Source organism: Rhamphochromis sp. 'chilingali' (genome assembly GCF_963969265.1).
Source record: "Rhamphochromis sp. 'chilingali' genome assembly, chromosome: 2".
Lineage (NCBI taxonomy): Eukaryota > Metazoa > Chordata > Actinopteri > Cichliformes > Cichlidae > Rhamphochromis > Rhamphochromis sp. 'chilingali'.
Genome location: NC_137930.1, coordinates 55,593,591 through 55,615,141, shown reverse-complemented (window position 1 = coordinate 55,615,141; position 21,551 = coordinate 55,593,591). Strand labels below are relative to the sequence as shown.

The 21,551-nt window shown below is 45.7% G+C and overlaps 1 protein-coding gene across 2 annotated transcripts; it reads right to left on the bottom strand.

Annotated features, from left to right (window-relative positions):
* Positions 1 to 38: 38 nt before the first annotated feature.
* Positions 39 to 21,441, bottom strand: slc25a22a (solute carrier family 25 member 22a). Of its 2 annotated transcripts, none has more exons than XM_080876682.1 (11): positions 21,366 to 21,441; positions 7,709 to 7,886; positions 7,481 to 7,606; positions 7,310 to 7,365; positions 6,275 to 6,365; positions 5,603 to 5,657; positions 4,862 to 4,922; positions 4,513 to 4,657; positions 4,271 to 4,425; positions 4,110 to 4,185; positions 39 to 3,993 (listed from the first exon to the last, which is right to left on the bottom strand). In XM_080876682.1, the coding sequence occupies exons 2-11, from the start codon at positions 7,726 to 7,728 to the stop codon at positions 3,840 to 3,842; spliced, it is 939 nt and encodes a 312-aa protein (XP_080732808.1). In that variant the 5' UTR covers positions 7,729 to 7,886; positions 21,366 to 21,441; the 3' UTR covers positions 39 to 3,839. The 2 variants fall into 2 exon arrangements, with proteins under 2 accessions (XP_080732808.1, XP_080732807.1); XM_080876681.1 differs by having other exon boundaries at positions 21,259 to 21,426.
* Positions 21,442 to 21,551: the final 110 nt, after the last annotated feature.

Below are 21,551 nucleotides of genomic sequence, written 5' to 3'. Positions count from 1 at the left end.
AGTGTGACACTCAGCACACAGACAACCACAACAGGAGATTTCAGGACAGTGAGTTTATTTAACAGCGAATTGTGACAGGGAACACAATTTATTTATTTTCCATTGCATTGTAAACCATGTCTAAGACAACCGTGTCATTCACCACATATTCATAAACACCCTCTATGTCATAGAGAGACTTTGTAGGTGGACAGCGGGGGTGGGGGGTCCTCGATTTCTAAAGTGCTATAATGCACAATTCCTCTTGGAGGAAGAGAACAGAGGCCGTGAAATGAGCTCAGACCCCCCAAAAGGCCTCCAAGGTCCCCCCAGCTGCATTATTCATACACTGTGTTTCCTGTGACTGACAGATGGTGTTCAGCGTTTACTTTTTTCCTACTGAGTGTCTGTGTGTGTGTGTGGCTTTACTTATTGCATATCAGTGAGCTGGTTCGTGAAATTTCTCGGTGAATGTGTAAAGCACAAATCTTTAGATTAAAACGTAATAAACTCTTCACTATATTCATAATACATCTCACCTACATTACATTCTTATATTAGATTCGTTTAGAATATGTACGAGATATACATTTGTGGATAACTGGTGACGGCTGACGTAGTGAACACCATCACGTTGGGTCTCTTATAACGACCTGTTGTCTCAGCCCTATGGATCCAGTTTTACAGACATACATAAGCTAGCATGTTCATTTCATTCAAGACTTCTGCAAAGAAATAAATCAAGACTTTTAAATCACGTCTGCAAAAGCAGCAGATGGATTTCCAAGATTTCGAGTATCCAAAGCGGGTCTCTTGTGCCTAATGATCCTTTGTGCTTTCTTTGATTGTATACACTCCGGGTCGTACATTTGGTGTTTTAAAAGCTCCTCTGTGTTAGCCCGCACCCTGGCGACAGATGCTGGACAGATTGGATGGCAGAGGAGGGCAACAGATAGAAAGAACGGGAGGGGGGAGGGCACTGGACCGACAATCAAGAGAATCAAGAGAAAAATACCGCGGTGTCACACTAACAACTACACATCAACTACACCACTACACCGTCAGACACGCACGCACATACACACAAAAAACCTAATGCACAAGGTCAGTTTAAATTCACAGCAGGGTTTAAAGAAAATTGACTTGCGCAGTGTGTTCAAAGTTCGGGCAAAAAAACAGATGAGAACGATCCGAGAGCAACGAGGGAGGGGTGGGCTTTTAAAGGAAATCTGGACGAGACAAACGTAGGCATTGTGATGACAATAACAGCAAATACGAAATGAACTTGGAATGTGGAAAAGAAAAACAAAAAGAAAAATTACAGCGGTACTTTATGAAGCCAAGCTCACGTGAGCAGACGGGCCATCTTATTATCTGCCGACATGGCTGGAGGTGCCAGATGATGTCCCTCACTGACCTATGGCTTTCAGTTAAGACATTGATAACGCTGAGATTAGCTCGAAGTGATTCAGTCAGTGTGGCCTTGGTCGTTAGTGCAGCCACTGTCATATTGCAGCCACCTCATGAAAGAAGCACCATTCAAAACAGACAGATTTTCTTTACCGTCCGATGCCAGCAGGTCTCTGTCGGCTTTCACATTTAATTTTTAGAACTCTTTAAGCATTTCTGCGAGTCGTTAACTTAAAACAAAAGACACTTCCCTCTATCACCGATGCTTCATTTGGTCCTAGCTGATGAAACAGGCTGACCCACACTTAAACAATAGCAATAGGCAATAGGCAGAAATGCCTCCCCCTCCCCTCCAAAAAGAAAAAAAAGAAAGAAAAAAAAGAAAACGACACTAATGTTTCCCACTGCAAACATTTAAGAAAAAAAATCTCATTAAAATGTTGCATTTAAGTTCATATGATGTGTCCGGCGTTAATATTCCTTCATTCGATATGTCCACATCATCATAAAACATAAAAATCACCACAACATGAATTGACAGGGGAGCTGGAGAGGTAGGTGTGCAAAAAAGCCATCATTTACAAAACAAACAATAAATCCTAAAACGTCAAGTTCATATCATCTGCATGTTTACAATATAGTTAAGGTGGACACTTTGACACAGGAAAAGAAAAACAACACACAAATACATAGTGCTATACTGCCCACAGAAAGGAATATCGATATATAAAGCTCACTCCCACAAATTAAATACACTGAAAAGTTGCATCGTGTATCTACAGTGCAACAGTGCAGTTGACGAGCTGCTTGAACGGTGGGAACAAGGAGGGAATGTGATTGGAATAATACACTTCAAAGTCACCTTGATCTCCGGTGAGATAAACCAATGGCAGCGCTTCAGTGTCGTGATGCATAAACGAGATACAACAGGGCTGCTTTCCCTCGCAGCTTAAAGCAAACAAAACCCTCTAAAGCAAATAAACAGATGTTTGGTTAAAAAAAAATCATCGACTGCACTGAGAACGCATTAGTGTAATTTTTTGATATCCAAAGGATTTTTAGCTCTTTGGGTCCTGCCATTGAATTCAAGTTTGGATAAAGAATTCAAACTGAATATGAACTCATCTGTAAACAAAAATAATTTGGTCTGTATCTGATGTGAGGATGAAATGCTCTGGACTTGCTGGCTCCACAATGGATGACTGTATTCATAAATCTCAGGAGGTGAGGTCTGACCGTTTGTTAGCATCAATAATTACTAATAATCTGGCTTTCCATTAGAATTACTTTCAGCTCATTTAGTGTTCACAGCAATGCTGTCCGTCTGAATCCACCGTGCATCACGCGTGGCAGAAAACTGCTTGCTGCACTTTAGGTCGCAATCCAATCAGTGATGTCACAGCAGGTGTTTTCGGTCGCCTGACAAAGGCTAACTAAACCCCCGCTGTGACATCAGTGATTGGGGTGTGGGCAGGAGTGCGATACGCTTGACCCATAAAAAGGCGTGAGGGCGCAGCTGTTTTGTGATTCCGTCAAAGTTCAAACAAAGTTTACGCATGTAGTTTGTAGTTGAGCACCGATTCTCACACTGGTGCTTCAGTCCAGTGTGCATCCACGAAACAAAGCTATAGTCGTAGTGGAGGGGGGCCAACAGTTGAACCATTGTGGTAGTGCAACGCATCAGATGGAACCTGATCTACTTAAAAAGCCATGGCAATCAAAGTGTGCTCAGAGCTGAATGGCTGGGTTCATTACAACCACTTACAGGAAGGGATGTGGCTCCTATGGAAAGATCATAGCGATTGTGCTGGTATCACATCAACAAGTTGCCTCGGTCTTTGTCTGAAACAGAGGCCTGTGTTACTGTAACTCGTTGTGTGTTACCTTTTAAGACATAAGGTTAAGGGAAGGTTGTGTTTTTGATTTGTTTTTTTTGTTTTACAGGACTAATATTCTTCTACTTGCCTAAGTAAGGAATGTGCATTTATTTTTAATCTGATCATCATCATTTATAATTTATAGTTTCAAACCAACTGGTAAGATTTCATCTGTCACTTAAAGACTAAAATTTGGTACTGTAGGGTGGCAGAACTGCAGCAACCGAGGGCAGTACATCTGCTTTAAAACTTTAACAATCATATTCAAAAAGATAAGTACAATGTTGTAATTATAAAGTGATATTCTTTTTCAAACTTAAAACAAGCTGATATTTGTGGCTTTATTTCCAGAGAGCTGGCTAAACCTGCCAACTGGATTTTTTTTTGTGCCGCCATAGGCAGCTTGGCAAACTAAGGCTCCCTCCTGAATGATTTGAACACATTCAACACAAAAAAACAATCTGTACTAATGGTCACGCTCGGACCCATCACAAACTTCTCTCGGTATGGGATGAATCTTCGCGAAGTTGGTGTAATGCATTATGGGAGGGAAAGGCAGAAAGGAGGTGCTCCTTATTTGTCTTTTTTAGGCAAGAAGCTGAGGATAAATTCACCCACGCCCAGGAAGTAGACCACCTGGGCGATGCCAAACAGAGGAGCGATAACCAAGGCTCGACAGTAGGCTCCCTTCAGGAAGGCTGATGGACCCTCGTTACGCATGATTTTCCTGGGGAACAAACAGGAAAACATAGGATTAACCCAAAAACACATCCAGCACCGGCAGACATGGCGGGTGACTGTACATAGCACTTTGCATGTGCTGTAAAAGCATAATTAGGTCACCTGATGCAGTCAGTCACTCCAGCGTACGTGTCTTCTGTGTTCCCTCGGGTCAGCGACTGCAGTCTAGTCTTTATAACTGCAACACAGTGAGTTCAGGTGAGTATAACATCAAACATCAGTGCAAAGACTGCAGAAACAGTGTTCTCAGTGCCACTGCTCACCATCAACGGGGTTTACAGCCACAGCTGCTGTGCTTCCCGCAACGCAGCCTGATATAAACGAAACATAGAAAGGAGCAGGGCCCTCTGCGCCTCTTTTTCCAAAGTTATTCAAGTTGGCGAAAAGGGGGAAATAGATAATAGAGAATGGAACATCCCTATAAAATCAGAGAAATAAAACCATGACAGTAAGTTCTGAGAAATTCACTAAAACTACAAAAGTACAGTTGCCAAATCTGTTTTACCTGAGCAGCGTGGCACCAAGGCCTTTATACAGCCCAGCAATGCCCTTTTCCCTCAGTAACTGTCTGGTTATCTGCATGGCTGTCGGGGATTTCGTCTCCACGGTACCTGCTGCCACTGTCTCTGGCATCAGCTTCCTTTGAGCAGCTACAAATTGCAGGGAACATTAAAAGAAAAGTTCAAGCACTCGATGCTAAGAGCAGGTATACATGAACAAACATTTTGGATTTGTAACAGAAAAAAAGACAATAAGATAAAACTGTTGTCATCTCTGACGTGACCACATGAGGCCACTGTTACTACACAATGTCACAAACAACGCAGTATTTGCTAGATTAGATCTCCTCTTACCAATCCGCCCAGCATCTTGGAGCTGAATTTTCAACATCTCCATAGGAGTTGTGACAATAACCTACAATTAGAGCAAAATAAAGGTTTCACATAAACTGTCAACATTTACAGACTGTGAACAAATTAATCTGAAACGACTGATTAATAGAGTGGAGGGGGGAACAAAACAAGTGCAGTGTAAATCTAATTTCATCCATTAGTTAAATGCCAACTCTTGTTTTCCTCTCTAATCCACACAGTAGTAACTAGTTAACTGGATTAAGGGTGAGATGGTCATGTTCTCAGCTGCAATCTTAATCCAAGGTCTGCTACACTTAATCTAATCACATTCCTCGGGCTTGAAGCCTTTGGCCTCATTGACAACAGGCATTTCCTTCTGACTCACTCACTCAGCGCACATGGCTGAGCACTCTCACAGAGTCTTATCTGAGCACTCACGTCTAGCTGCCAGAGTATAGCCCGCTAACGGGACAGCATCTCAGTGATTAGAAATCATTCACTAAAAAGGAATATTACAGGTCACATTCAGATCACAGATAACACTATCTGCAGTGAGAAACTCCCAAGTATGTTTTATGACTACCACCTCTCATTTAAAGGTGGCTGTGGTTAATTCCAGCTGTAGGCAGAGACAAATGAGGTCCAGTAGTTTGGATGTGATCTGACACTGGCAGTGTTAAAGCTGGGTGTTCCAGATGGAGAACAGGAGGATGCAATTAAAGAAGCGCCTCACTCACTCACCTGGCATGTACCTGCACCGCAACCGGCCAACATCTCTTTGAACAGAGTAATCTTTCTGGAGAAGCAAAAGGTAAAAGCGCGATCAGATTAAAGCAGACACTAGACTGACAGTGTGAGAGCCAGACAACATCATTTCCACAGTCCTCGAAAAAGGAGTTGTAACCACTAGTGCTGGTGATGCTAATCTTTGTCTTCCATATCAACATGTCAAGCACAAGGGCAGATTAATAATTCACAAGGCGAGCAGGTGGGCCAGACAAGTCAATCATTCATCAGCCTACATGTTTGTCTCCATAGCGATGGAGACGGATGCCCCAGAGAGCTCCAGGGTTGTCTGCACAGACAGTGCTCATGGTGGATAACAGGTACTTTTTTATTCAGCAGCGCACTGTGATCGGTTTTTGGCGCATGTAATGTGATTCCACTGTGTGCCAATTATATTTCACACGTACATGTAACTCTGTATTTAGAAACCAAACAGTTAACAAGCCAGCGTGAAGTGCTCGGTGCCTCTGAGAAGATGACAGAAAATGGGGGATTAGCTGGAGCCTTGGTGACACTAAAGACAGCTAACATGTCAGGTTATATGCTAGTAAACACGCCAGTTAATTACAGTGGGAATTAGAGGAGTGGGCAAGTGTCAATCTGCCTGTCAGCACTTTCATTTCTCACCCATCCTTGGAGAAGTGATGCCTGAAGAAGTCGTTTGCAGCTAATTTGATGGCTTTCTCCGGTGTGACTAGCGTTAAGTTCACGGCAGCTCCTGAGAGGATAAGAATGGCAGAGAAGGAAAGTAAGACACAAAGAAGAAGAAGAAAAAAATAAGTATTTAAGTAGTCTCTTTTTTCTCTACAGTTTGTGAGTTTTGTTGTTGTTTAACTTTGTGTACCAGGTTTTTCTTGATTATTGTAATGGCTGTATGTTTAGCCTTTAGTACATGTTACTACTGTAACCTGGTTTCCACTGGTATTTAAAAGTGTTTATATTTTGATCTTGTTTAGTCTAGCGTTCCCAGCATCCTCCTGTAACTTTTTAAATCTTCATCTCTGTCAGGTGACTCCCTTCTTAGTTATTTCCTCTTGTGCCTTGTTGTAGGTTTGACTTCCTTTGTTATTGTCTTAATTAGTTTTAGCCGTTTCTTGTTACCCTAGTGTTTCCACTTCCCTGATTACCTCATGTGTGTATCTATAGCCTCAGTTTCCCTTTGTCCTTTGTAAGAGTGACTGTTATTCACTCATGTGTGTGACTGTCATTGGTTGTTGTGTCGTTCTTATTTTGCCACATGGGATTTATATTCTTGGAGCAATAAAAAAAACTACGTAAAAACTAATAAAGGGAAATCTATGTTTCTTAAAACTGTGTCTTAAAAAAGACACATGAAAAACCACCACTCCCCATGTTATCTCATGTTAGACTTTCCACATCTGCAGAATGCAAAGATACACTTAGGTCTGAGTGACATAAATTTCATCATCAGAGGGTGAATGTGAGGCTCTGTGCTCTGTGCAGATATCCATGTCCCTGCCAACTACACTAAAAAGCATCAACTATTAAAACATTGTTTAAGTGAACACCAAACAGACTTGATACGCGCATAACAGGAGGTGCTTCAAGCACACAACCCTACACAGGTTAGAAAAATGATTATCTTATATTTAAATGAGTTTGCACATTAATCACATACAAAGTCAAAAATCTTCACTTTACCTCTGTACATCCCAAAATATCCCTCTGACCGAATGGTCTTAATAAGGCAATCTGACCTGTAACACAAGCACAACAGTTGTGGTATGTCAGTTGAAGAGCTGCCTGATAGGCTGAGTGACACTACACAAGGCTACTGTGGATTAAAGCTGGAAAAAGAAAAGAAAGTCATACATGCTAGTGTAAAGGCGAGATCCATTTTGCTGGTTTTGGAGCCGAGTCTTGGCCAGGTCAATGGGAAACACACAGGTCACTCCGATTAGGCCAGCGATCCCCCCATTGATCAATTTGGCAGGCAAACTGGATGAAGGTAACAACCATAAACACAAAGACAAAAATATCAAATGTGGATGGTCACTAGATTAAAAACAAAGCCACAGCTCCAAACCTCTGTAACCTTACCTGATCTGCTTGTCAGCCATTTATCTGAAGCCCTGACTGGTCAAAGTTTAATGCGTCTGCTAACCGGCTGGTTTGTTGTTAAGAGTAGTGTTCGGCTGTCCGGGTGGGATTATGTAGCGGGACTATCTTCTGTCCACTTGACTTGTTCCAGCTGTTGTCAGGTCAAGCTAGGGGATATCTGTAAAGAAACAGAAAAAGAACCATTCCCATCTAACACTGTCATGAAGTCGCCCGAATGAGAAAAATTTCAAAGGTTACCATGAAGCAATGTCACCTCTACAAATATTACAACATGGACTTGCTTTGGTAGCAAGTTACGGCAACAAGTATAAATATATATGCATGCTTCTGCTCAAAGCAACTTATATTAAATGCATTGAAACTAAAAATCTGCCATAGGTTTTGCAAACCTTCCTATTAAGGTTATTCTGTTTGTTTAGTGCTTTCAAAAATGAGATGAAAATTATGTAAATGCCTGCAATGGAAAGTCAATATACCAAAAAATGGGTTTTTAAGCTTTGGTGAAAGATGGGCGGTGACACTCTACAGTCCTGGTGTCTGTGGATACTTCATTATGCTCTGTATATCCCACAGTTCACAGACGAGCATAAATATTTCCACTCTAACCCAGGTAAACTTTTTAAAAAAGCACATCTCAAGTGGGGAAAGAAAGAAGAAGATGCAGGCCTAAAAAAAGCTATCTACAGCAGATGAATTATTTCCAAGATGGCGCCGCGGATGGCAGCCTCGGTACTGCGCTCTCTCGCACTTTTCTTGTTTTTGTTTATTTTCTGCGCTTTTGGTCACTCAGACCACATCACTTTCTCCAGAGATCAACTGCTTAACATCAGGCAGTCATCTCACTATAGTTCTTATCCATTTTTCACAAACCCGGAAAGTTTTTTGGAGATTTTAGTTGGAGGCGCAGCAGCTCTCTGTGGCTCCTGGAGAAGACGTGGACGGGGGAGTCGCGCCGGTGCGCTGGTGAAACTACGTCGGCGAGGATTCCGCACGGCACTCCCCTCCATTCACCTCGCGAATCTCCGCTCTCTTCCAAACAAAGTCGACGAATTACTGCTCTTAAACCGGACTAACAAGGACTTTGCACGCTCTGCTGCCCTCTGCTTCACTGAAACCTGGCTCAGTGAGCGAGTCCCAGACGCTGTCTTAAATCTGCCGGGCTTCCAACTTCACCGGGCGGACCGCGAAACAGAGCTCTCAGGGAAAACAAAGGGTGGTGGAGTCTGCTTCTACATTAATGAAGGTTGGTGTACTGATGTCACAGTGTTACAGAAACACTGCAGCTCACACTTGGAAAGTTTTTTCATCAACTGTAAACCTTTTTATTCACCGCGGGAGTTTTCTTCCTTCATGCTGGCCGGAGTTTACATCCCTCCACAGGCCAACGCGAACAACGCACTGTGCGAGCTGGCTGACCAGATTACTACCCTGGAGAGGAAATTCCCGGATTCCTTTACAATTATTCTTGGGGATTTTAACAGAGCAAACCTAAACTACGAACTCCCTAAATACAGACAGCATATAGACTGCCCCACCAGGGACAACATCATACTGGATCACTGCTACACCACTCTAAAAGATGCCTATCGCTCTGTGCCCCGGGCAGCTTTGGGACATTCTGATCACTGCATGGTCCATCTTATTCCAGTTTATAGGCAAAAACTCAAACGTGCCAAGCCTGTAGTCAAAACTGTGAAGAAGTGGACTAACGCAGCAAAGCAGGAACTGCAGGACTGTTTTGACTCCACTGATTGGACTGTTTTTGAAGCTGCATCTGAGAACCTAGATGAGCTCACGGACACTGTGACATCATACATCAGTTTCTGTGAAGACGTGTGTGTGCCAACAAAGACCTTTTGCACATACAACAACAATAAACCATGGTTCACTCCTAAACTCCAACATCTTCGTAAGGCCAAGGAGGACGCCTTCAGAAGTGGTGACAGGGTCCTGTACAAGCAAGCCAGGAACACACTGACCAAGGAGATCAAAGCAGCTAAAAGGATCTACTCCCAGAAGCTGGAAGAACGGCTCTCAGCCAACGACCCTGCGTCAGTGTGGAGGGGCCTGCAGGAAATCACCAGCTACAGACGCCCCCCACCCACTATTGAAGCAAACAAAGACCTGGCCAACGAGTTAAACACTTTCTATTGCAGGTTTGAGACGGACAGACTCCCACGCCCCACCCTCCCCTCCCCAGGGACATTGCTTCAGACATTGACCCCCAACACACCTTCCACCTCTCCCCCCTTCACCCTGCCCCTCCCCAATCCAGACTCAACGACCACCACCACCCTCTCCAATCCAGACTCAACGACCTCCACCACACCTCTCACCCCCCTTTCCTCCTCCCTGAAACTAAGAATACACACTCAGGATGTGAGCCGACTATTCCAGAAACAGAAGCCCAGGAAAGCCCCCGGACCAGATGGCGTCTCACCCTCCTGCCTCAAAACCTGTGCTGAACAGCTGGCTCCCATCTTTACTCGCATCTTCAACAGATCCCTGGAGCTGTGTGAAGTTCCCTCCTGCTTCAAATGCTCCACCATCATCCCTGTTCCCAAGAAACCCACCATCACAGGACTGAATGACTACAGACCTGTCGCCTTGACGTCTGTGGTCATGAAATCCTTTGAACGACTGGTGTTAGCCCATCTGAAAGACATTGCAGGCCACCAGCTGGACCCTCTGCAGTTTGCCTACCGGGCAAACAGGTCGGTGGATGATGCAGTGAACATGGGGCTGCATTACATCCTGCAACACCTTGACCGCCCGGGAGTTATGCCAGGGTCCTGTTTGTGGACTTTAGTTCGGCTTTTAACACCATTGTGCCTGAACTTCTTTCCTCCAAACTCTCCCAGCTCAGCGTGTCACCAGCTACCTGTCAGTGGATCACCAGCTTCCTGACAGACAGAAAGCAACAAGTGAGGCTGGGGGAGATCACCTCTGAAACCCGGTCCCTCAGTATTGGTGCCCCTCAAGGATGTGTCCTCTCACCACTAGATAGATAGATAGATAGATAGATAGATAGATAGATAGATAGATAGATAGATAGATAGATAGATAGATAGATAGATAGATAGATAGATAGATAGATAGATAGATAGATAGATAGATAGATAGATAGATAGATAGATAGATAGATAGATAGAACTTTATTAATCCCTCGGGTGGGTTCCTCTGGGAAATTCGATTTCCAAAAAAGCACAGCACCGACAGAAGTTACAGAAGTTACACTACTGTTCTCCCTCTACACTAACGACTGCACCTCCAATAACTCGGCTGTCAAACTCCTAAAGTTTGCAGATGACACCACTGTCATTGGCCTCATTCAAGATGGTGATGAGTCTGCATACCGGCAGGAAGTTGAGCGGCTGGTACTCTGGTGCAGTCAGCACAATCTGGAGCTGAACACTCTTAAGACTGTAGAGATGACAGTGGACTTCAGGAGACATCCCTCAACTCTGCTCCCCCTCACCATATCAGACAGCCCTGTGTCAACTGTGAAGACCTTCAAGTTCCTGGGTACAACCATCTCCCAGGACCTGAAGTGGGAGACCAACATCAACTCCATCCTCAAAAAGACCCAGCAGAGGATGTACTTCCTGAGACAACTGGGGAAGTACAGTCTCCCACAGGAGCTGCTGATCCAGTTCTACACTGCGGTCATTGAGTCTGTCCTGTGCTCCTCCATCACAGTCTGGTATGGAGCAGCCACTAAACAGGACAGGAGCAGACTGCAGCGGACTGTACGGGCAGCAGAAAGGATCATCAGCGCCCCCCTGCCCTCCATCCAGGATCTGTACCTCTCAAGAACCAGGAAACGGGCAGGGAAAATCATCACAGACCCCTCACACCCTGCACACAGACTTTTTGATCTGCTGCCCTCTGGCAGACGGTACAGAAGCCTGCAGACCAGGACCACCCGAAACAGGAACAGTTTCTTTCCCCTCGCCATCTCCCTTCTTAACAGTTGACCTGTCACACTGCTCCCACTGCCAGACTGCAACTGCACCTTATGTACATTTTGTAGTATTCATTCCACCTCATTCATTTCTGTATTTTATGTATATAAGTTTAGATTCGTTATTTATAGTTGGTTTACATAGCTTTGTGTATGTATGTGTAATGTGTATATATAGACACTTGTGTGTGTGAGATTTACATTGCTGTGCTTGAGAGCCACCATCTACCGGAACCAAATTCCCTGTATGTGTCTGCACATATACTTGGCCAATAAACACGATTCTGATTCTGATTCTGATGAACAGTATCTAAAAGGTATGTCCTTAAGAACTAGAAATAAATCCAGCAAAGACCTGACAGAGGACATGTGGCATGCATCTGGCCCTTCATGTCATGGTCCTGGGTCGGTGACCCAGCGCTTTTAGTTTATCATTTTCTAGATGATGATTGTTTAAGTTCTGTTATTTTCGATCTGCCTCTAAGTCTGCGTCTGTACCTGTCTGTCTATGGTGTCTCCCCATCTGTTTGTGAATCTGTCTGTTTAGTTCAATGTCTTGTCTGGTTCCATGTATCTGAGTTTCCTGTTTTATTGTGAAGGTCCGTGTCGTATGTGAGTGTGATCAGTTTACGTTTCCCCTGTCCCGTCAGCCCAGATTCCTCCCAGCTGTGTTGCCCTCCTGTCTCTCATCCCCTGATTACTGGTGTGTGTATTTAAGCCCTGTGTGTTCTCCTGCCTGTTGCCGGTTCGTCTGTATTACTCAGTGTATCCACCATGTCTTCTCCCTGCTGTTCATCGTCATCCTCCTCTGCTCGTTTTCATTCAGGTTTGTGCTCTGTAGTTTAGTTGTTTCCCAGTTTAGTTCAGTTCGAGCCCCGTTTGCTGTTTGTCCACATTCTTTTGTGTTCCGCCAAGGCATAGCTGTTCGGCTACAGCGCTTAGTTTCTGGTCTCCCCTGGTTGCTCAGCTCACTTCACCCGCTCACACAGCCGTGACAGTACGAACCGGCCACTATGGACCCAGCAGCAGTCAACCCGCCCGAGGAGCTCCGGGAGGACATTATTTACTCGGTGGACAGATTAATTAACTTATGGCTCGAGCATGAGGGGAGAGAATTCCGCCAAGGCATAGCTGTTCGGCTACAGCGCTTAGTTTCTGGTCTCCCCTGGTTGCTCAGCTCACTTCACCCGCTCACACAGAATTTCGTTCTGAACGAGCTTCATCTTCTCCCCCCTGCTACCACCCACTCTGCAACTCATGCTTCACTCCGGACCCGACGGAGAGTGTCCTGCCCGGCCCGTCGGTCCAGCCTTCAAATGGGAAACGGCACTCACGCCGTCGACGCCCCTCACCACAGTCGGACCCCAGGATATCAGAGCGGCCGACTGTGGTGAGTAAAAAGGATAACGGCTCCAATCTGAACTGTAAGACTTTTTCTTCTGGGGTTGTTCGGGGTGTGTCAGTGGGAGCTAATTCACAAAGCTTACCTACCTTCGTGATAACTGATCTCTCCCAGGTTGGCATTTTTAAGACTTCAGCGAAAGCAAAGGGCTGTTGTTCTTCTGAACCTGTTAAACCCATGTCAGCTAACCCAGGGTCTGCTGTGGCATATATCCCAGAGACAATTAACACCAGCTCTGATAATACCAGGACTGTTTATTCTTTTGAACTGCAACCGGATGCTCAGTTAGCCGCCCGGCCTCCAGCTCAGTTAGCCGCCCGGCCTCCAGCTCAGTTAGCCGCCCGGCCTCCAGCTCAGTTAGCCGCCCGGCCTCCAGCTCAGTTAGCCGCCCGGCCTCCAGCTCAGTTAGCCGCCCGGCCTCCAGCTCAGTTAGCCGCCCGGCCTCAAGCTCAGTCTCCAATTCCACCACCGCCGTCATCCCAACCATTGTTTCAGTCACCCTCAGTTCAGCCTCCTGTTCAGCAGCCACTAGCCCTGCACCCTGTGTCACTTGCTACTCCGGTACAACAAGCCCAGTCAAATCAATCTAAAAGGAACTGGGTTTCATCCGTTTGTTCTAAGCAGAGCGTCAAACCTAATGATAATGTCAACATTCCTCAAAGGCTGGCCAGTTCTGAGACTGAGATGCACTCCAGGGCCTTCCCAGAGGCTGGGTTTCAGCCCCCATCAGACTCTGGACCCCTGGAGTTTAAGAAGCCAGCTGAGGACTGCACCCGGCTGTCGCTGCCTGAGCAGGGTCAATGCTCTGCGCAGCTGCAGGCCGCTATGTGTTTGCCAGAGGCCCGTGCGCCTGCTGGTCCTGTTCTGTCCCTGCCAGAGGCCCGTGCGCCTGCTGGTCCTGTTGCGTTCCTGCCAGAGGCCCGTGCGCCTGCTGGTCCTGTTGCGTTCCTGCCAGGGGCTCCAGTGCCCGCTGGTTCTGTGACTGTTTTTGCTGGGGGGCCGGAGGAGCCCGTCCAGCGTCCTGCCTCGTCAGCCGGGGGGCCCGAGGAGCCCGTCCAGCCATCAGCTGCAGTCTCATCACCAGCTGCAGTCTCATCACCAGCTGCAGTCTCATCACCAGCTGCAGTCTCATCACCGCCTCGTCTGGTCCGGCTCCAGCATCCTCACCGCCGTCTTCATCCGCCTCGCCTGGTCCGGCTCCAGCATCCTCGTCTTCATCCGCCTCGCCTGGTCCGGCTCCAGCATCCTCGTCTTCATCCGCCTCGCCTGGTCCGGCTCCAGCATCCTCGTCTTCATCATCCTCGCCTGGTCCGGCTCCAGCATCCTCGTCTTCATCATCCTCGCCTGGTCCGGCTCCAGCATCCTCGTCTTCATCATCCTCGCCTGGTCCGGCTCCCGCATCACCTGCAGTGGCCTCCTCTTCAGCTTCAGCCTCAGCTTCCGCCTCGCCTGGTCCAGCCTCAGCTTCCGCCTCGCCTGGTCCAGCCTCAGCTTCCGCCTCGCCTGGGGCTGCAGGGGCCACGCAGCCTTCAGGTCCCCTACTACCACCTCCACATCGTCGGTCATCTGCCAGGCCGCTTGTTGGGCATCTCCGCCACCGTGGACGCCCTCCTGGACGCCGCCACTGCCTTCCGCACGGTCGGCCCCCGGACTTGTTTCCACGCCGCCGTTGCCGCCCGCACGGTCGGCCCCCGGGCTTGTTTCCACGCCGCCGTTGCCGTCCGCACGGTCGGCCCCCAGAACTGTTTCCACGCCACTGCCTACTGCGCGGCCGGCATCCGGACCTGCCCCGTTGCCATTCGCATGGTCGGCCTCCTGAACTTGACCATCTGGGCCTTTTTTGGACTCTGTCCCTCCGTCCTGGGCCCCCTCCGCCCGCCCTGGTCGGGTTGTTTTCTGTTTTGTGTTGGTCCGTTTTTTCGTTTCTGCTGGGCTGTCTGGTGCCAGCCCTTGAGGGGGGGGGGGTACTGTCATGGTCCTGGGTCGGTGACCCAGCGCTTTTAGTTTATCATTTTCTAGATGATGATTGTTTAAGTTCTGTTATTTTCGATCTGCCTCTAAGTCTGCGTCTGTACCTGTCTGTCTATGGTGTCTCCCCATCTGTTTGTGAATCTGTCTGTTTAGTTCAATGTCTTGTCTGGTTCCATGTATCTGAGTTTCCTGTTTTATTGTGAAAGTCCGTGTCCTATGTGAGTGTGATCAGTTTACGTTTCCCCTGTCCCGTCAGCCCAGATTCCTCCCAGCTGTGTTGCCCTCCTGTCTCTCATCCCCTGCTTACTGGTGTGTGTATTTAAGCCCTGTGTGTTCTCCTGCCTGTTGCCGGTTCGTCTGTATTACTCAGTGTCAGTCTGTGTATCCACCATGTCTTCTCCCTGCTGTTCATCGTCATCCTCCTCTGCTCGTTTTCATTCAGGTTTGTGCTCTGTAGTTTAGTTGTTTCCCAGTTTAGTTCAGTTCGAGCCCCGTTTGCTGTTTGTCCACATTCTTTTGTGTTCAATAAATCACCTTCACTCCTCTACGACTGCCTGCGCTTGGATCCTCATTTATTCCACACGGCTCGCCTCGGCAGCCGTGACACTTCAGCTGATCTATCTAAGCATCACTGAAGCCTCATAAGAAATGGTGGCTGTTAACAAGGCCTTCTTATGGAAGGAAAACAGGGCGAACATGACAAAATGACTCAAGATCTGGACTGAAAATTAGTAGCAACAGGTCTTATGGTGTGATGAATCCATATTTACAATTTTTGTTCAAATCATCATCAAAATGTACAGAGGAAGTTAGGAGAGTTGGTGCAGAGAGCGTCTACAGTCATCTATAAAACATGGTGGAGGCTCTGTCATAGTTCAGGACTGCATTTCAGCCAGTGGTGTTGGGTAATTATACAATTATTAATACAGAAAAATAGTGACAGATTTTGATCGAACACAATTAGCATCACAATGGAGTAAAAGCACAACTGGGTAGAAAACACACAATGAACCACTATCAGTCATTAACTGGCCTCCCCAGAGTCTGGACTTCAACATTATCGTAGCAGTGTGGGATCATTTTAACTGAGATTGTAACAAAAGCAGCCAACATCCAAAGAAGAGCTCTGAATGTCCTTCAGGAAGCCTGGAGAACTATTCCTGAAGTCTACTTAAATACATTACGAAAAAGCTTGACTGAGTTCAGGTTACATTAAAGAATAGATTTGCTTGTCTCAAATATTGTCTTTCAGGCTCATTAGAATTGTTTTTGCCTAATATACTGTTTTTCCATTTGTGCTGCACAAACCATTGCATCTATTTCCAATTTCCTGAGGGGTGGCTCGAGACTTTAGCACAGCAATGTAGGTCTTTGGTAAAAGTGGAGGTTTGATAAAATGTCTCCTCAACTTTGATAGCTATATTGCCATAAGAAGGTCCTGTTGACAAACTCTTTCACACTGGACAAACTTAAATGTGTTTCGTTTTACATGATGAAAGACAATAAATCAATGTGTGCCATTAATACTTAAAACTATCAACATGTTATGAAAAAGCAAGACTAATCCCATAAATGTAAATGTAGATTTGAGAGAGCTTTAGCCATTAATGCAGACTGATTACTAACTGCTAAACAACTCTGTCACCAGCCAAACATCTGTGCAGCATGCGTGTCCTTGAATGTTCATGTTTTCATGCCTTTCCATGCTTTTCATGCTTTCATTGTCAACCTGAGGTGCTATAGAGGAAGCTCAACCCTCTGCAGGCTAAAACAGTAATTATGAAAAAAAAAAAAAAACCTAGATAAAATATGTCTGCAGTGGATAAGATGCACCCTATTTTTGGTACAGAATGCCTTCAGTTTAAAAGGATGCTTCCCATTTCCCCTTTCATTCTCTCCTCCCCCTTCATCCACCAATCACAACCTGCCTCTACATGTGCACTCCGCTGCCTTCTCTCCCTCTCCTGCTCTCTCCCTCTCACCAACCCTCCCCCATCACTTCCCTCAGTCACGAGTCACGACTCTCAAACGCAGCTTTTCCGTCTCAGATCTTTGCTGACTTGTGGGCTTCTTAGTGAAGTACAAATGCTTACAGTTGCACAACACCAATATCACTAATTCCTCGGATCCGCTTTCAGAGACATTTCGCAGCACGAGGTGATGTTTCGGTTTATAGAGGGCACGAATGCAGCTGCAGTCTGGTGTGTTTAGTTTGGATGTGGACTTGAGGCCCCTGCTAGCTGCTCCAGAGGTGGAAGAGGGAAGAAAGGGGGGGGGAATTGGTTTAGAGCAGGTCAGCGAGCTGTCTCTGGTGTCTGTTGCCTGGGCGTTGTCCTCACTGCTCCTTGGAGCCAAACACAGGCAACTTCACAACCCACCTCCATCGCTCATCTTCCTTTAACTGTTTTCTCGCCGAGCAGCGACACTGCGCCCACATTTCCACTGTGCTGCATGCTCCTTTTGTTTTTCTCTCGCTGACTTCCTCGCGAACATAGGCATATTAACGCTACGGCCAGCAGTGGGGATATAAGCTGAATTTAAAAGTGGCTATACATTTGGTTAGTAACAGGACTGAATATTAAATGAAAGCCACGAAACTGACATCTTCCTCCTTCTCTACACTGCCTGCAGCTTTTTTTGTCGACTTCACTTCAGCCACACGCCACAGCTATGTCTGCTCCAGCATCCATCTGACCCCTAGCCATAGCGTGGCTGCGCTGTCTTGTCATGACAATTGGAGTCTGTGTGGAAACAACTAGGACCAGTGTGCAGTGTTCACAGCAAGAGACACTGCTCATACTTCTTATGCTGTTCTTTGCACAGCATAAGCGGAAAATAACAAAGCGGTGCCTCATTTGTAGTTCACATAACCAGGGATTTTTCATGCTCATTGTACACACAAGAACTTTTAATCCACATACAGTTCAAGCTAAGCGTCTGTGTTACCTTACTTCACAGCAACATTTTCCAACATTTGCCATTTGAAAAACAAAACTACATTTTAAGCTTGAGTAAATGAAACCCCACTTAGAAAAACAAAAGACATTTACAATCCAGGGTTTCCTCTTTGGCGGCCAACAAAATCTTTTATAGGCAGGCACGATGTTGATTTATCGATCAAGGAAGTGAATTACTTCTGGAAAAGTCAAAGGAGCTTGCAAAGAAAAGCTTCTGGACTTCTTTAAGTTACTTGAAGACGTTTCACCTCTCATCCGAGAAGCTTCTTCAGTTCTAAGGTCTTCTGGAAAACAACTTAAAAGCAAAAAATGAGACAAAAGTGAAAACTTAATCAAATCAGCCAAGTAAAAGTGACTCGAAGCATCTCTCTGACACACACACACACTCGCACAGAGAGTGTTCACACTAAGGTCATATTTTGAGTTTGGACTACTGAAACTGATAAGCACTCATAAGTAAACAATACATGATTATGCAACTCAAGCAGAACCTTGAGCTGAACAACTTAAGCCGGCCCCATAAAACCACCCGCTAGACGTTTCTGATTAACAGCCTCGAAGAGAGTCAAGGCTCAGACTGAGACAGATAACAGTTGAGTTTCTGACCCCTATTCTCACTTCAGGAACGGGACAAAAAATGCTGCCATAGAGAAACAAGAACATGGGAACAACCTACCTAAGAAATATGTGTGAAATTTAGTGCTTCCATCCACGTAATCCTAACAAAGGTGTGCCATACTGAAGCCTTTTTTTTTAAATCTAATACAAATATTTCAAATAATAATGCAGCAAGCACAGAAAAGACATTGGATCATTATGCAAGTGACATTAGTAATGTCAGATAAGTAGAATGCAAATGATATTCCTATCATTTAAATCAGCTACAAGCATAATTCCCTCATCTGCCACAGAGCCTGGGCTACTTCTCCTCTCCCAAGTGGCAGCAGGATAGAGGTCTTGCTGACTGAGCATGAAGCATAAAAGGAAGTAAGCAGCAACAATGACAAAGTGCAGTGGTAGTAAGTGCTCAGCTAACGTGACTATGGTTGGATGAAAAGACAGAAACGCACGAAAGTCAAACAGGCCATCGTCATTAGCTCAGCGCAGGCTGTTGTTACCGATCCATCTGTCTCACAAGAAATGATCTGATGAATCAGATGCACACTCTGAGGCATCCAAGGAGAGAGGAGGGGGACAAGGGGATTTCTGCAATTCTCTATCAGATGTCGAGTACTTTTCTGAGCTGCAAGAGCACAGAGGTCACACCTAATATAAACTCAATCTGTCCAGTTTCTTCCAGGGACAAGATTTTCCTCATTTTTAATTTATGAATTCGGTTAAGTTTACTGCAAAGCTGCTTCAACATATTATCATTCGGCTGACTTCTATATAGATATTAGAGCATATTTGATGACCGAATTTAAATTTCCTTACTACACTAAAAGCAACATCTACTGTTTTCACCATGAAGCATCAGCTGCTTGTATTTTGGCTATTTTTGGACAAAAGTGCAGAAACAAGGGATGAAATTTGTGGTGTCACAGATAAATCTGATTGCTACTCCCTCTTCCCTACTGCATCGGGATTATAAATCTAATGCCTACTTATGAAAGCTGTCTCGCAATCTCCATTTACAAAAAGGAGGGGTGGGAGTTGTGATCTTGGCACAAATCATCTCTGTCAGTGGCAGTGCTCTTTGGGGCCATTAAAACTGACACACAGAGCATGCATTGTTGGAAACACCTGCTGGAGATGGGAACCAAGAGTCCACAGGTTTCAGGCTGCAAAAAATACCCGCTTCTTTGCCAACGAATGCCGTTGTTTAGTCCCTCCTCTGGCACCAACTGTCTCCCTTGTGGCCCAGTTTCCAGTCACACGGGGCTTTTCTCTCCCGTCTCTTCAGTTCTGCTTACATCTCACCTTTCCTACAACCTCGATAAAGGAATAATCATGCTATTGTTGGTCCAGATTCAGCTTTAAAGTATCTGCTTACAATTTACAGTACTGTCCCCCACCATCAGTACCACTACACTTCATTCTCCATTCGGTGCACATACATTAGTGATATTTATCGGTCCTTGCCTAGACATTTTAGCGTACTTTCAGGGAAGGCTGAAAACTTGCAGTTTTCTGAATGAATGTAATGCCAAGTCATGAGTATCACAGTCATACAGGTGTGATAGATCCAGTGGAAAGCACAGGAATGACACCCTATACTCAAGAGTGGCTCACCTCATGAATTATTTCAAGCAGTAAAGATGCTTTGTTTGGACTACTTCTCCACTACAAATGCTGTTCATCTGAAAAACGTGCTGGTTTTTCATGTACATGTCAGCACACTCAGCAGCTAAATGTTACCTTATGTGTGCACTGAAGGGAGTTTGGGGCCCCAGACGGAAGAGCGAGGAGTCACAGTAAAGTGAGTGGGTACTATGGGAATGGCCTCCGTTATGTATCCTTTTCAGCAATAATGCCATTACCTAATTTTGCAGATTCTTTAAAATGCTGGATCTTTCTAGAAGTGGTCCTAAGTTAGCGTTTAACCAGATGCAACGTGTGCCTTGTCAGAGTCAAAGAGGAGCAGCTTTTACTTTTCTCTGCCAGTTAAAAAAAGGGTAGGTGGGTTTAAATGGGTTCACTACTACAATCCCAGCCCACATGATAACACCGTCACTATGGAGGAGAAGCCGGCAGAAGACGGACTCTGACCCGTTTCTACCGTAATAACCAAATATCAAAGAAGCTAATATTTGCGTTCAAGGCATTAAAATTTAAACAAACCCCATCATTTGTCTGCAGCACTGCACGTACCCCGGTTGCACCTGTGTGCGCGGTTTGTGGGCCAAATATGAGAAGGCATATTACCGACCACCGGTGTAACGGTTATTCCGCTGTTTCATAACGGTGGGCCAGACATAACGTTAGTCTGCAATAGGCCCGGCTATGAACTAAACATCTTTAAAACCAGCACAGGATAACAAAAAAACCCAAAATCCTCGGCTTACCACATAACGGAAAATTATTTACTGACCATGAATACGCGACAAACTCACATTCAAGCAAGCTAATACCCCATCTCTCCTGTGCCGTTTTACACATTTAAGCTCAACGTGCCGCCTTTTACCCTATTCCCAGGTGAGATTTCAACGGCTCTAGGCAAACAGGCACATTTTGTGAGTCAGATACCAGACGGTGAGAAGCGCAAGGCTCTGCCTGCATCCCGTTATGTACATACCAGACACACAGAGCCGCTTCCGCTGTCTCCTCGGTGGTGCTGCGGTATGAAATCAAAGCCTTTACTTTCTGTATCTTCAGCTGAGAAACCCACAGTGGTTTACCTACCGGCGTTACTAGCGGTTCAGTCCGGCGGAGGGAGGTAGAGGAGGTGGGAGTGAAGGCAGGCGGGCAGGGAGGGAGGGAGGGAGGGAAAGCGATGGAGTGAAATAGAAAAAAAAAACAGAAAAGAGGATTTTAAAAATGGGGGCCTCTAGTGGCGTGTAGTGGAAGTGCAGGAGGTAAAGTTGTAGC